The following is a 16,112-nucleotide window of genomic DNA, read 5'->3' as shown; positions in this document are numbered from 1 at the left end:
GCAGATGAGGTAACTGAGGCACAGAAAAGTTAAGTGACTAGCCTAAGGTAACACAGCAGGTAAGTGGCAGAGCTGGGATTAGAACCCAGGTCCCGACTCCCAGGCCCATGTTCTTTCTTCTAGGCCACACCACTTTCAAGGCAGAAAGTTCTGAACTTGGTTAAATAAGGAATGGCTAGTACTGCACACAGCTTTGTTGGATGATACACGTATGTAACATACATTCCCATTTTGTTTAGGAACAATTATTTTTTTCCATCTCCGATAATCAATGATCCCGTTGCCACAGTTTCACCACCTTGTAACTGGCCTCCACCTCTGAACCCATTTTTTTCTGCCTTTAGGAGGAGGGTAGTGTTTCCATTTGTCATTTTTTTAAAACTTTTAACCAGCCTTGATAAAGTTGAACATAATATGTCTGGGGCTATTTGGGTAAGTTCTTAAAAAACATTTTTATGCATACCTTGAACCAGCAATATCTGCCCCATTCTACTTTTGCACGGTTGGGAACTCCAAATAACAAAAATAACTGTTTTACATGGAAAACCTTAGTGAAATTCTACCCTGCATAACACTTACCTCCGCAGATGGTGTAGGCGATAAAGTCCTTGGAGACTACAAGAAAGGAAAAGAAAGATTAATACAATTAAATCCTTTTCTCAATGAATTGTTTTGTTTTTTTCCCCATCCAATGATAACTTCTCCCTTCTCAGGTCTGATCCTAAAAGGTGTGTGTAAGGAATTATCCTCAAGGCACCAAAAATCTTGGCCCTGTCTCTCAGCTGCTTGTGTTTTGGGGGGACTGAAAACCATATGTGATCATTTTATGACAATTCCATGAAAGAAGATCATGAAGTTTTATGATCCACAATAGTATACGTAAAACAGTTTAGAAGATGAAAATGAAGTCAGTATCTATCATTCTAATGCATGAACCTTATATATTGAAATTAAACCAAACTTTTAGGGAAAAGAAAGTCAACAGTCAACTTTCATTATCTGCTGGTTTCTCTAAGGTCCAACTCACTCCAACCTCTCTCCTAGTTAGAGATGACTCAAGCTCCAATACCTGCACAATTTTCTGTTCCACACACAGTCATCAACTTAACAAGTCATTGCAAACATAAAAATGATCATATCTGGAATTGAGTATCATGTACTATTTGTTATTGCTAGTTTGGGATGGCTTCAAGCTGTATTTTCATATACTGAGGTACTTTTAAACCATCATTAAGGAAAATGGGATGAATTAATTCTTTCTCTACAAAAGTATAATAAGATGATGAGGGATGAGACAAATGGAAGTGGAAACAACATGAGACTTGTATTTGACTCTGAAGTTATAGATTTCATAGTGAAGGAGCACAAGAGAAACAGTAATTTAGAGCAACTATATATCACTGCTCTTTTCATTTGGTGATGCTTCTGACAGTACTATTATACCTGTGAAAAAGTGTGGTCAAAAAGACACAAATGTATTTAGTGTTCCTTTCCACACAAAAATGTATTTGCAGACTCTCTGGTTGGAGCCATGTTAACTGCTGGTGGCTATCTTCATCTAATGGTCCAGCTGGTTTCTCAAAACTAGTTAAATCGGCTCTGAGAGCTGCTGCCAAACTGGTTTGTCTTCCGATCTATCACATTTATTCCATAAAGCCATGCTTCTGCAAATTGAGCTTCAGTGTGACAATATTTCTTTTGCCCACCCTGAAAGAGGTAATTCCATCTTGGCTTTAAGTAGAGTAACTCTAAATACACCCTGCCAACAGCAGGAGTATTGCAACAAGCACTGCTGCAATGGATGGAGACTTCTAAGACCTACTGTTAGTGAGCCCATCTTACCATTAATGTACTCTATTTTAAAAAGTCCCAGGGGATGCTGGAGAAACTATCTAAAAGCTGAAGGTGATACAAGCCTGGGACAATAGCTAATGCTAGTTTTATGCTTGACGTTGCTTAGATCACACCATATCGGGCACCTCAAAACACATACTGCTCTGTTTTGGTTTACTATTTCTTTGCTTATAATAATAATAATTATGGTATTTGTTAAGAGCTTATTATGTGCCAGGCATAGTACTAAGCGCTGAGGTGGATACAAATTAATCGGACTGGACACAGTTGGTCCCATATAGAGCTCACAGTCTCAATCCCCATTTTACAGATGAGGTAACTGAGGCACAGAGAAGTAAAGTGACTTGCCCAAGGTCACACAGTAGATAGGTGGTGGAGCCAGGATTAGAACCCATGACCTTCTGGCTCCCAGGCCTGGGCTATATCCACTATGCCATGCTGCTTCTCGACATCATGCTGTTTCAAGGCATCATGGGAAAAATGTACTCTACAGTTAGAATTTCATATCTTTCAGCTCTGCATCACTGATTACAATTTTAGGCATTGTGAAAGGTTTTCCTGCTTTAAGTAGGGACATGGTCTCAGGATTTTTCAGCTTCCTCTACCATCATATTCATCATTCTATCTTTCATCAACTATTGCTGTGACAAGTCTTCAAAATGGTCCAAGACCATATGCACGTCTTCAAGACATGTTTTCACAGGAGTCATCAGCAGTGACTGTCTTCAGGATTTTGAATGATGTTTTGAAGTCACTGAATTGGAAGGCTCAGGGGACCAGAAACATTGTTTCTTGTTAAATCCCCAAAGAAGGACATATCAAATAGACTGAATAAAACTACCAGTACACCAAAACTTCATTCCAAAAATTACATTTCAGAAGATATTTCAGAGTCACCACAAGGTGGTAGCACGTGAAAACAAATCGACTCAGTTCCCCTGTGCTTTAAAGTTCCGAGGCATTCTAGAATATTGGATGGAAAAGGGAGTTGGCCAGAGAGAAAGACTCAGAATGGGAAAATTAATTTTGTTGCAGCTATGACTACTATTTCTTCAAATCTGTGTTTTTAAATATCATTAGGCCAGATGGGTTTTAGTAGCTAAAGGGGCTGGGGTGCAGTGATGGCCATAGCCACCTCCCCTACACCCCTCTACCCAAATCTAGATTAAGTGTGGGCAGAGAAGCCACAACTGGGTGTTCCCATTGTTAGAATACAAAGGCGGATGCACTCTCTAGGGGGTGGAGACATTATCCTGGCAGTGGGATTTCTCCTCTCTCTGGCTGGGTTTTGCCTTATTCCCCTGGCAAATACTCAGAATCACCTTTGGATATATCAATCAATTGTATTTATTGAATGCTTACTATGAGCAGAGGACTTTTCTAAGCGCTTGGGAGAGCACTATAAAGCCGAGTTGGTAAACAAGCGCCCCCTGCCCACAACAAGCTTACAGTCTAGATGGGGAAGCAGAAATTAACAAAGCTTGTCTACCAACTCTGTTATATTGTTCTTTCCCAAGGGCTTAGTACAGTGCTCTGCCCACAGTAGGTGCTCAACAAACCCCATTGATTGAAAAAAGTAAATGATATTATGGATATGTACATAAGTAATACAGTGCTCTGCATGTAGTAAATGCTCAATAAATACTAGTGATTGATGGATATGGAGAGATAATTATCATTTGTGTCTCCCTCCAAAGGAGAATCATTCATTCAATCATATTTATTGAGTGCTTACTGTGTGCACAGCACCACCCTAGGAACTTGGCAGAGTACAATACAACAATAAACAGACACATTCCCTGCTCATAATGAGCGTACAGTCTAGAACGGGACACAGACAATAATATGAGTACATAAATTACGGATATGTACGTAACTGTTGTGGGGTTGGGAGGAGAGATGAATAAAGGGAACAAGTCAGGGCAACACAGAAGGGAAAGGAAGAAGAGGACAGGCAGGCTTAGTTAGGGAAGGCCCATTGGAGGAGAAGTGCCTTCAATAAGACTTTGAAGAGGGGGAGAATAATCGTCTGTCGGATATGAGGAGGGAGGGCGTTCCAGGCCAGAGGCAGTACGTGGGTGAGAGGTTGGATGGGAGATAGATGAGGCCGAGGTACAGTGAGAAGCAATTCAAAACTGCCCCTATTAGTTTTGGTCATCAACTGTTAAAAAGTCAATCCCCTGGAACAGAACTAATGACCCTTCCACCAAATCCACAGCTTTCCTTTTTTGCAATTGTGGCCCCCCCCCCCCCCCAAAAAAAACCCAAGACCATTGTAACGATTTCCTTCCTTAGCACAAATGATGGCAACAAGCAGCTTCACACACAGGAACAAATTACACCAAGTAGTAATTACTCCTTCAGTTACTGTGAATAATAAGGGAAAACAGAAGAGCCAGATAGTGTCTTCAAAGACAAACCTCCATAGGCAATCATTACCTCTCCAAGACTCTGCCTTTCTTGTTTGTCTTCATAGGTGGAAGTGTAGAATGGCTCATAGGTGATAAGATCTGGACGTTCAATGTCATAAATAGCCTTAACTTTGGGAATGGCGGCTAAATCCTTATAGTCAAGGATCTCATTGTCTACCTTTGCCTAAGGGAGCAGATGGAAAGAAAAATTAGATTAAACACTTAAGTTTTAAAAGAAACTTTTACTACCAATGCTATTTACATCTGCTTTTAAAAATGTCTACCCCAAAGGAACACAGAAATTTAAATTTGACTTGTTTGGTTAAAGCAGTTGAAAATTCTTGGGAATTTAGGTGGACACCTAATGAGGAGCTCATTAGAAGCTCCTCAAGGGATAACTTAAAAAGGGGATTAAAAAAATCTGTAGTTGGTTAAAAACACAAACTTCATAACGCAAAATTAGATTTTTGAACCATCACACTAACATGTGTCCAACCCTAACTTGCAAGCTTGTTGTACTCTTTCAAGAGCTTAGGACAGTGCCCTGCACACAGTAACCACTCCATAAATACAGCTGATTGATTGAATCCAAGTACTGACACATTTGCTTATAAATTGGAATACTTACATAGATAGTATGGCCAGGTGAGCCAGGGATACTTGAGCCTGGTCTGGAGTAGATGCTTTCAGAGGAGGTTCTGGTTGGCTGAAAAATAGATATATGCCTTTAAGAGAACAGATTGTGTCTGCAGAGTTGAGGCTGCCAAGGGCACTGACATGCCAAAATCTATGCAAGTCTTAAAAAGATAGCATTTCCTAACTTTCCTAATTAATTGGCAATACAGTTTGGAGACATAAGTCAGAAAAGGTAAATGAAAACTGTAATAGAATGTCCAAGCTTTCCAAAAGCATCTGAGGCTTTCTAGTGATATGGAAATTTATTTCATGAACTAAAAATGTATTTTGAGCTAAAAGTGGCCAATGAATAGTACCTGAATTGAGCTAAGGTTTAGTATGAGCATTCGGAAATGCAGAGTCTCCCACGCACACCCCTAGCATCAATTCTGAGCTACTGGATGAGAAAAATGGATTATAATTTCCAGAAAACTATGGTAACAGTGGGGATATGAAGGAAAAGCAGAAATGAGCTTGACAGCCTGCCTGGTAGGCCTCCTTTAGAATATCTCTTTAAAGAAAGTGGAAGGCTCAATGGCTTTTCTTATCCTTTACAAGTTATTTCCTGAAATGGGAGGCCTGCAACTCTGAACAACTCAACGCTATCATCTTTCACCATTTCTCACTGTATTTTGCACTTTGCAAATCAAGATAAAATTACAAATTTTTAAGTGTGTTAGGTAAGTTTTCACATACTAGAGATTTGCGAAATTATTATTCCCACACAGGACAGAAAAAGTAACAAGTTTAAGAATAACAAAACTCATGGCAGGGAAGACTACAAAAAGCTATTGTGATTTTGGTGACAGTATAAGTGTGTGAGTAGGAGAACCTGAATAGGTTACATCTCTGCTGTTCAGCAGCCTGTGACAGTTGCAGGTGCAAAATAGATGAATATCATCTAAGATTTCTCAATCTTCTGAGGTTCAGAGGAAATGACAATACTACCTCTGCACTGGATTTCAACCTGGGTTCTAAGAGTCATTTATCATTGTTTCCATTCAAAAGATCAAAGCAACTTCAATAGAACAGAAGAGGTGTGATGGCATCACAGAAACACTTCTATCAAGAGGGTCTCAAAGCAGTCTACTTGTCACCAAACGCAACTCTAACAGAAAACAATGATCTAAACCAATCAGATATCCAGGGACCATTTTGGATTGCAGGAAAAACAATTTACTGTCTGAAAAAAAAAAAAAACAGGCAAGTGCTTGAGGTAGGTAAACAAGTTGTTCGATAAAGCAGTTTTTTCAATTACTTCCACTAATCTTGGTTTTAGTTAGTTTGGACACTCAGTTTTTCACTGAGTAGGGAAAATTGTAGGTATAAAAGCATGGGGGGAGAAATGGCAAAAAGAGAACTTCAAAAATACACAAATGGATAACAGTCAAAATTTTTAACTAGGCATAAATCCAGCTGCCTAATTTTCAGTCTTTTAAGAGGCCAATAATGTGCAAATTGAAGTTTAAAGTCGGTAAATAGTTGGGGGTGATTGGAAACTAAGGCAGAGAACCTTCTTCTAGACATGAGGCTACCTACTGCTGCCAAGGTCCTGGGTTCTGCTCATACCATGCCCACAGCTCCTCTACCTAATAATAATAGTAAAAAAATAATAATTGTGGCATTTGTTGAGTCACTTACTATGTGTGGAGCACTGTTCCAAAGCACTGGGGAATATACAAGGTAATCAGGTTGGACACTGTCCCTGTTCCACATGCAGCTCGCGGTCTTAATCCCCGCTTTACAGATAAGGTATACAAGGCACAGAGAAGTAACGTGACTTGCCCAAGGTCACACAGCAAACATGTGGCAAAGCTGGGACTGGAACCCACATCCTCTGACTCCTAGGCACATGCTCTTTCCACTAGACCACGCTACTTCTGCCTTGGCTTGCTCTCTTCTATTGTGCTCTGGAGCCACTGATGCTGCTATTCCTGCTCCTCTTGGTTCTTCCTCTTCCTGCATTACCTGCAGTAGTTCTCACTATTCCCATCCTTTTGGGGGCCGCAGAAACTTCTGGGTTTTTCTCTTTATTGGTGTTAAGTCCAGAATAGGGAGAGAATGATCTACTTGGATCTCTGTAAAGTCCTATCAAAGTAAGACATGAATTATAGTTGCCTTGACATGAAGGAACTGAACAACAGTGACTGTGATAAACAAAATGGATGTGGAGGAAACAGAATACAAGAAATGGACATTTGGCCTAACTGGGAGGAAGAGTTTGAAAAAAAAACAACAAAAAAAAACTGGAAGGCAACAGAAATGAGAAAACCAAGGGGTTAGGAACAAGTGTTCTGGGAAGAGCGGGAGCTCTTGGCCAAAGCAGAAAAGGGAGCAATAGGCTGAAGGATGGAGAGATTTGGGAGCGGTAAAGAAAACTAATGAAGATTAGAATTATTAATAACAATGGTATTAAGTGCTTGCTATGTTCCAAGCACTGTACTAAGCACTGCGTGGATACAGATCAGACACAGTTCCTGTCTCTCATGGGGTTCACAGTTTAAGTAGGAGGAAGAGTAGGTAATGAATCCCCATTTGACAAATAGAGAAACAAGGAAAGAGAAGTTAAAGTGACTTGCCCAAGGTCACACAGTAGGCAAGTAGCAGAGCAGGGATTAGGAACCCAGTCCTCTGACTCCCAAGCCCTTGTTCTTTCCACTAAGCCATGCTTTGGAGGTAACAGGAGGAGGAGTCTTTGTGGCAGTGACTTTAAAATGGCAAGTCACTAGATAGTTTCTTTGTTGTCTAGACTTTGATTGCTTTGACTAGTTAATACTTAGTTATTCTATTTGACGAAATTTCAATCAACCAATGGTATTTATTGAGGCAATACTATGTGCATAACTCTATACTAAGTGCTTGGGAAAGAATGATACAATAGTAAGGTTTGTAGATGCAATCCCTGCCTACAAAGAGCTTACAGTCTAAAGGGGGAGATAGGCATTAAAATAAATTATAGATAGGGGAAGTAATAGAGTATAAGGATATGTACATAAGTGCTTTGGGCTGGAGTGAGCAGCCAAGTGTTTAAGGGGACCACAGTCAAGTGCACTGGCAATGCAGAGGGGAGGGAGGATAGCAGAAATGAGGGCTTGGTTAGGGAAGGCCTTGGAGAAGCTGTGATCTTAGAAGGGTTTGAAGGTGGAGAGAGTGGTGGATTGTTGGATATGAAGAGGGAAGGATTTCAAGACTTAGGGGAGGACGTGGGGGCAAAAACAATGGTGGATAGACAAGATTGAGGTACGGAGACTAGACTGGCAGTAGATGAGTGGAGTGTGCAGACAGATGTAGTAGGAGGTCAGTGAGGTAAGATTGGAGAGGGAGAAAACGGACTGAGTTCCTTACTTACAGGCAATGGTAAGGAGTTTCTGTTTGATGCAGAGGTGGATGGGCACCCATTGGAGGCTTTTGAGGAAAGGGGAGATATGGACCAAATGATTTTTCAGAAAAATAATCCAGGCAGCAGACTGAAGTATGGACTGGAGAGGGGAGAAAGAGGTTGCAGGGAGGTCAGCAAGGAGATGGAGAGCAGATGCAGTAGGCAAGGTGGAAATTAGTGTGTTATCACCAAATGAGAAAGGAATTTTAGAGAGTGAAGAAGTGGAAACCCACACAGGACATTTCTTTAGATATAAAAAAGCTCCATATAATGAAATTGTCCATTGATCATGGTGTAATTCAATAGTTTAATGCAATCTCCATGCAAAGAATCTATTAAATACAAGTTCTCCTACTTTGTTCCTTCCATTCTGTTATATAAATGTGTTACTGTATGAAGAAAACTTGCCTGTTACTGGTAAGATTTTCACTGCCACTAACTTTACGATATTGTCTGTGGGTGTGGTATGAGAAAGTGTATTTCAGTAAAATCAGATGTTATTGTGGTTGCTATGGTGTTTGTTTTCATTAAGAAAATAAAAGTCACAAAATAGCCAAAGTGCAAACTGGGGTTTCGGGAACATTCTCAAGTTATTCATCCTTATTTTTGCCAAATGATTTTCTCTGTTTGTTTATTTCATTCTTGCAAAAATACTACTTGGGTGGGTTTTTAGGGATTTTTAATTCTCTTATGCCTACATCTTCTTTAGTTGCGGATTCATGCTTCAAGAACTGCAAAAGAGGGGTACAGGTACATTGGCTGAATACCTCCATTCCTTTCACTTTCTGCCTCATCTTTGAAGGATCATTTTAACCCTTCTTTACCATAATCAGTCGATCAAGCAATGGCATTTATTGAGTGCTTACTGGTGCAGAGCACTGTACTAAGCACTCAGGAGAATACAACAGAGTTGGTAAACATACTCCCTGACCACAAGGAGCTTGCAGTCTAGAAGGGGAGACAGACATTGATATAAATAAATTATGGATATGTACGTAAGTGCAGTGGAACTAGGGGTAGGGTGAATTCCAAATCTAAAGGGGTACAGATTAGAAAGTATAGATGATGCAGAAGAAAGAGGGAGCTGGGGAAAACAGGACTTAACTGGGAAGGCTTCTTGGATGAAATATGACCTTAATAAAGTTTGAAGGTGGGGAGAGTAGTGGTCTGGATTGAATGGCAGAGGAGGGAGTTCCAGGCCAGGGGGAGGACATAGGAAAGGGGTTGATGGTGAGAAAAATGAGACTGAGGTACAGTGAGCAAGCTGATGCTAGAGGAGCAAAGTATGCAGGCTGAGCTATAGTAGAAAAATCAGTGAGCTAAGGTAGGAGGGGAGTGAGCAGATTCAGTGTTTTAAAGCCATAGGTAAGGAGTCTCTGTTTGATATGGAGGTGGATAGGCAACCACTGGAGGTTCTTGAGGAGTAGGGAGATGTGGACTGAATTGTTTTTCAGAAAAAGGATCCAGGCAGCTGAGTGAAGTATGGTCTGGAGTGGAGAGAGACAGGAGGCAGGGAGGTCAGCAAGGAGGCAGATGCAGTAGTCAAGGAGTGACATGATAAATGCTTGGATCAGTGTAGTAGCAGTTTGGATGGAGAAGAAAGGGAGGATTTTAGCAATGCTGTGAAGGTAGAACTGACAGGATTTGGTGACAGACTGAATATGTGGGTTGAATGAGAGAGATGAGTGGAGGATAATGCTAAGGTTATGGGATTTTGTGATATGAAGGATAGTGTTACTGTCTACAGTGATGGGAAAGACAAGGGGAGGATAGAGTTTGGGCAAGAAGAGCAGGAGTTCTGTTTTGCAGATGTTTGAGGTGTCACATCAGGTGAAGATGTCCTGAAAGCAGGAGGAAATGTGAGACTGCAGAGGAGAGATGTCAAAGCTGGAGCAGTAAATAAACTAATTCAGAAGTTTTCCTCCTTCATAAAGTTGGAGCAGTAAGCCAAAACTTTAAATTTTTAAAAGAATTTTAAAAGAATCCACAGGATTATAACAATTTCTCCCAGTGTTCCTTGTCATCTGCTTTCCCAAATCTCATTATATATTGAACTCCACTAGATGTTTTCAAAAGCAGTCAATATAAACAAAAATAGGCTACTTCTTTTGTCATTCATTCATTCATTCAATCGTATTTATTGAGTGCTTACTGTGTGCAGAGCACTGTACTAAGTGCTTGGGAAGTACAAGTTGGCAACATATAGAGATGGTCCCTACCCAACAATGGGCTCATAGTCTAGGAGGAGACAGATGACAAAACAAAGCATGTGGACAGGTGTCAAGTCATCAGAATAAATAGAAATAAAGCTAGATGCACAGCATTAACAAAATAAATAGAATAGTAAATAAGGACAAGTAAAATAGAGTTATAAATCTCTACAAACATATATACAGGTGCTGTGGGGAGGGGATGGAGGCAGGATGGGGGGGATGGGAAGGAGGAGAGGAAAAAGGGGGCTCAGTCTGGGAAGACCTCCTGGAGGAGGTGACCTCTCAGTCCTATCAGAGTCCTCACTAACCTCATATAAGACCATTAGTGTTGTCTGTACACTTCTATGGCAGAGTTGGAGGGAATGAAATGCTTCTAATGTGTGCTTGTCCTTCACTGCTCAAAGCAACACAGCCTCCTTTATGTATAAGATGAACTGAGCAAAAGCCCTCCACTGGCTATAATTATGGGGCCCATCCTGACTTCCATCAAGCCTAATGACACTGGAGCAGGCACGAGCCTGAACTAAGAGAGAAAGAAAGGACTAAGGAGAACATCTGCACAAACTCAGTTGTTTCTGGATGCTGGTGGAAACCATAGTCCGGGAAGATGCACGTGGCCTTTTTGTACTGAGAAAAAGCGTTGTAGTGGATACAGCACAGGCCTGTGAGTCAGAGAACATGAGGTTCTCTGACTCCCAGACTCTGCCACCTGTCTGAAGTCTGCCCTAGGTCAAACCACTTCACTTTTCTGTGCTTCAGTTACCTCATCTGCAAAATGGGAATTGAGACTCCGTGTCCCACATGGGACAGGGACTGAATCCAATGCAATTTCCTTGTTTGCATCCCCCCAGCACTTAGTACAGTGCCTGGCACATTGTTTGCACTTAAATACCATCTTCATTATTATTACTAAGTGCTGGGGTAGATAGAAGCTAAGCAGATTGGACACAGTTCCCAGCCCACATAGGGCTCACAGTCTCAGTCCTCAGTTTACAGATGAGGCAACTGAGGCACAGAAAAGTTAAGTAACTTGCCCAAGGCCACACAGCAAGGAAGAAGGAAGCTAGGATTAGAACCCAGGTCCTTCTGACTCCCAGGCCTGTCCTCTATCCAGTAAGCCACATTACACTCCACCTTCCAGAAACATTAGACATGCATTTTCCTGGCTTTTCCTTTGTTCTGCCCAGGGAAAAAGTACTTGGTGATGTTCAGCTCTCCCTCCCCATGTCTCTTTATGCCTGAACCAAACCGATTACAGATTAACTGGAGAACCCCTCCTGGAGATGTGATTTCAGATGGAAAGAACACAAGATAATCTATTAGTTATGAAGGGGTAGGAACTTTTAAACTGTGGGGGAGCGGGTGAACAAGAGGTTGGCAGCAGGAGAGATGATAAAGGAGGCACAGAGTTAGGTTAGCTCAACAAGAATGAAGAGTAAGACCTGAATTGTAGTGGGAGAAGAAAGTGGTTAAGTAGTGGGTTCTAATCCTGGTTCCACCACTTGTCTTCTGTGTGACTTTAGGCAAATCCCTTAACTTCTCTGTATGTCAGTTACCTCATCTGTAAAATGGAGGTGAAGACTGTGAGAGCCATGTGGGACAGGGACTATGTCCAATGTGATTAGATTGTATCTATCCCAGTACTTAGAACACAGTAAGCACTTAAGAAATACTACTATTATTGTTATTATTATTAGTAGTAGCAGCATTATGAGGGAGAGAGCTGGCATTGCTTTGTGCCAATGGTCAAGAGTTCCTCAGATTTCTGAGGAGGGGGGGATGTGTGCAGAATGACATTTTAGACAAATGAAGCAAGCAGCTGAATGAAATATGGTCTAGACATGGGGTGAGACAGATTGGAGACAGGGAGATCAGTGAGGAGGCTGATGCAGTAATAAAGGCTGGAACATATGTTGCCTAGACCACTGTGGTGGCTGCTTAGATGGAGTAAAAGGGATTGATCCTGAAAAAGTTGTGGAAGGGAAAAGCAGGTCTTAGAAACAGTCTGAATATGGGGTTTGAAATGGAGAAATCAAGAATACTGCCAAGCTGACAGGTTTCAGGGATGGGGAGGATGGTAACACTGTCAAAAAGGGATGGGCACATTAGGCAGAGGTGAGGATCTGGGAAAGAAGATGGGGAGTACCGATTCTGGCTATGTTGAGCTTGAAGTGTCAGGGCCATCCCTGTAGAGAGGTCCTGGAGGTACGGGGAGATGCTAAATCTCAGAGGAGAGAGGTTGAGACTAGTGAGTTAGATTTGCGAGCCATCCACATGAGGTGGTAGTTGAAGCCATGGAAGCAGATGAGCTACCCAAGGGAGTCAGGGTCAATTGAGAAAAGGGGACCCTGGAACAGCCTCTAGTGACACATGCAGTTAGGGTAGCAAAATAGATTTAAAAGGATGAGCCAAAGAGGCAATAAGGGCACCAGAAAGAACCATGTCGGAAAATCCCAGCAAGAAAAAGAGCAAATGTCAATTACAGTGTCTCCAGATGTCTTGCAATCATTTACTAATAAAGTTGATTTACCGCTAAATTGGATATTTATGTCAAACTAGTTACCCTCACTCTCAAATGAAGGGTGACAGCATTCCCTCTTTTCCTTTACTAGGTTTAAACCACAGACCTTTCCAAATAGTCACTGGCTTCCAGATCTTCCCTATCACCTCCTAATGGCAACCCTTGATAACTTCCTATTAGGAGTTCAAGAAGAGAATTCAGCCATATTAAGCAAATCATCAGGCTGTGTAGGACAAAAATTCTAAAACACAGTTGCTAGCAGGCTATGGAGCTATTTTCTTTGCCACTGGAATGAACTCATTTCTCAAAAGAGAAACTGGTTCTACTTCCTTGATAAATGTGGCACCCGCCCTTTCCCTAGGCCTCTTTATCTGTCAAAACAATCCCTGATTTACAATCTCTGGCACTCAAGGACTATAACACATTCATATATCCCCTGCCTCATTTATTGTCCCTATTAGTTTCTTTGCAAAGCACCAACAACACTGAGACTGTAATCTTCTGCCCCAGGAATTCTAATGCTGCCACTGTCTGCAATTAGCCATCCTCTCATGTTTTACTGGCCCACCAATCTAATAACTTCAAAATTTCTAAATCATAAAACCTATTCATCTTTCTGGTTGTTGATAATTTTATGATCATGGATGCCTTATTTGTAGAGTGTCCCAAATAGCTAAAACCCAGAATGCAAAGAAGACACAATCCTTGAACAATAAGAGGTCCTTTTATCTTCATCATCATTGTCATCAAAAAGTGTTCAATGCCTAGCTGTTGCTATACCAGGTTCTGTTCAAAACAGTTGAATGAGACGTTGTCCGTCCCTGTCCTTTAAGTACTTAAGCCAACCCATCACCCCTCACTACTATCTTGCCTTAAAATCACTTCATTTTTAGTTCCTTTAGGAGGCAAAATCCTGCTAAAAGCCAAAGACTCTGATAACCCTTTCCTTTGTGCTCCTTCATAATCTAGAGCTAAAGTGACTCATTTAGTGATCCCCAGAGTATCCCATTTAGATTCAAAAGCTCTAAGTTACACTGAATCCACTGAATTCAAAGGCAATGGATCAAGTGTGTTTTACTCAAGATGATCCTCTCATTTCTGAATTAACATAATTATTTCAACCAAAATGAAATACTACTTACTGATTGCTATACTTCAACCTGTAACCCTTCTGAAGATGCTTATTGAGCACTTAACTGTACTAAGCGCTTGGGAGAGTACAATATAACAGACTTGGTAGACACATTCCCTGCCTACAAACAGCTTATAACCTAGAGGGGAAGACAGACATTAATTTAAACAAATAATTTATAGATATGTACATAAGTGCTGTGGGGCTGAGAGTGGGGACTACATAGCAGTGCGTCCTACGGGCAGCCAGTGTTTATTTTGTATCAAGTAGCCTAGGTTACTTATGATGCATTGCATGCTCAATCATCTGTTCATTTTTGGGTAGTGGGAAAAATACTTTTAAAAGGACTGTTTGGAAATTATCAACTCCTTCTTCTGATCCTACCTGCAAATAGAAAAAGGGAGGAGAAGATTCAGAGGCCATGATTCTTCACTATCCAGAACATGTTTGATCATTTTGGCAAATGAATAGGCAAAATGAATGAACTAATCATTGCTTTAGGAACTAGAGGAAGTAGACCTAAAAATGACATAATACCCTTGATTTATTACTATCATAAATTCTGCCTGGCAGGGAGTTCCATAAATTACTTTATATTGGACCTTTTGCTTGCTATCTTCATAGAACAATGTTCTTGTGTTCTCTCTTCTTTATCCTCAGGGGATAGGCTATTTTCCTGCTAAATTATCTCTCCTTTAGGAAAGAAAGGTCAACAGCTCAAATACTCATCAAAAATGAGCCACTCATTTCATCAGGAAAGATAATGATGAGACCAAATAACTATTAGTAGTTGAAATGTTTGACAAAGCTTGAATCTTCACAAAATGTTCTTAAAAAACACTTTTCTGGGTTCTTTTCATCTGATGTTTCTTTCCTGGGCCTTGCCTTTTGGTCAGCTTTCCTGCAATTCAAAGGGCTAGTTAGGGCCACTGAAGGCTAATTATCATGCTAATGCAGCAATGACTATAAGGGGTCTTTTTGAGTCCTGCATGCCAATTCATCATTACCCATCTGATCATTTCCACATTAACAACTCCTCCCAAAGCTTGAACTGATGTATACATGAGGAAATTACACTTTTGATTTACCTTCATTTATATATCATCTTGCATTGTATGTCATTTTCTAAGGCACATTGTTCAGAAGCCCTTTGTCCTTCCCCACCCACCATAAGGCAGGAATGCAATGCCTACACATGCCTAATGTACGGGTGTACAAAGCTGTGCTCTAAAGGAAGAGATGAAAGCTATAGGTAACTAAGAACCAAATCTAAGGTGATCCCATGAAGAATTATGGATGCGTCTAATGGTATAGGTTACAGAAGTTTTTGCACTACAGACCATGATCCATTCTTATCTACGGTACCTGCCTTTTGTAGGAGTTCATTAGACAATGTGATGGGAAGAGCTGCAGAAGAAGGAATGATTTTTCATTCTCCAAACTGTTATTGAAGAGTAACACAACTAATGCAGAAGAGGAAAAATGGCTTGTGTGTGGAAGGTAGCACTGGGATAAATCTATCACCATAAGTGGGTGGCTTCTTCTGTCACCTCTTTCACCATCCCATCTTCAGGAAGTTTTTACTCCTACCATCAGTTCTCATTACAATCACACAACAAATTCTCCAGTTGGTTCGAGGTTATTTTTTTCCCCTAACAATATAATGTTGACTATAAATACTTAGAAAAAAGTAAGTCAGGAAAAAAAGGTAAATGCAAGCGGGGGTGGGGGAGTGGAGGAGGGAGCCTTCATTAATAATGATGGCATTTGTTAAGCGCTTACTATGTGCAAAGCACTGTTCTAAGCGCTGGGGGGGATACAAGGTGATCAGGTTGTCCCACGGGGGGCTCACAGTCTTAATCCCCATTTTACAGATGAGGTAACTGAGGCTCAGAGAAGTTAAGTGACTTGCCCAAGGTCACACAGC

General features: G+C 40.9%; 1 protein-coding gene across 19 annotated transcripts in view; it reads right to left on the bottom strand.

Moving 5' to 3' along the window:
* Positions 1-16,112, bottom strand: part of ABLIM1 (actin binding LIM protein 1) — a 268,653-nt gene that overhangs the window by 41,046 nt on the left and 211,495 nt on the right. For all 19 annotated transcript variants that reach the window (XM_038758707.1, XM_038758704.1, XM_038758705.1 and 16 more), the window contains 3 exons: positions 4,894-4,971; positions 4,294-4,449; positions 580-615 (listed from right to left, as the gene is read on the bottom strand). In XM_038758707.1, the coding sequence (XP_038614635.1) occupies positions 580-615; positions 4,294-4,449; positions 4,894-4,971 (270 nt within the window). The remainder of the gene's footprint in view (positions 1-579; positions 616-4,293; positions 4,450-4,893; positions 4,972-16,112) is intronic.

The sequence above is a fragment of the Tachyglossus aculeatus genome, chromosome 16 (genome assembly GCF_015852505.1).
Source record: "Tachyglossus aculeatus isolate mTacAcu1 chromosome 16, mTacAcu1.pri, whole genome shotgun sequence".
NCBI lineage: Eukaryota > Metazoa > Chordata > Mammalia > Monotremata > Tachyglossidae > Tachyglossus > Tachyglossus aculeatus.
Note: the sequence above shows the minus strand (reverse complement) of the source record. Positions and strands in the feature narration are given on the sequence as shown.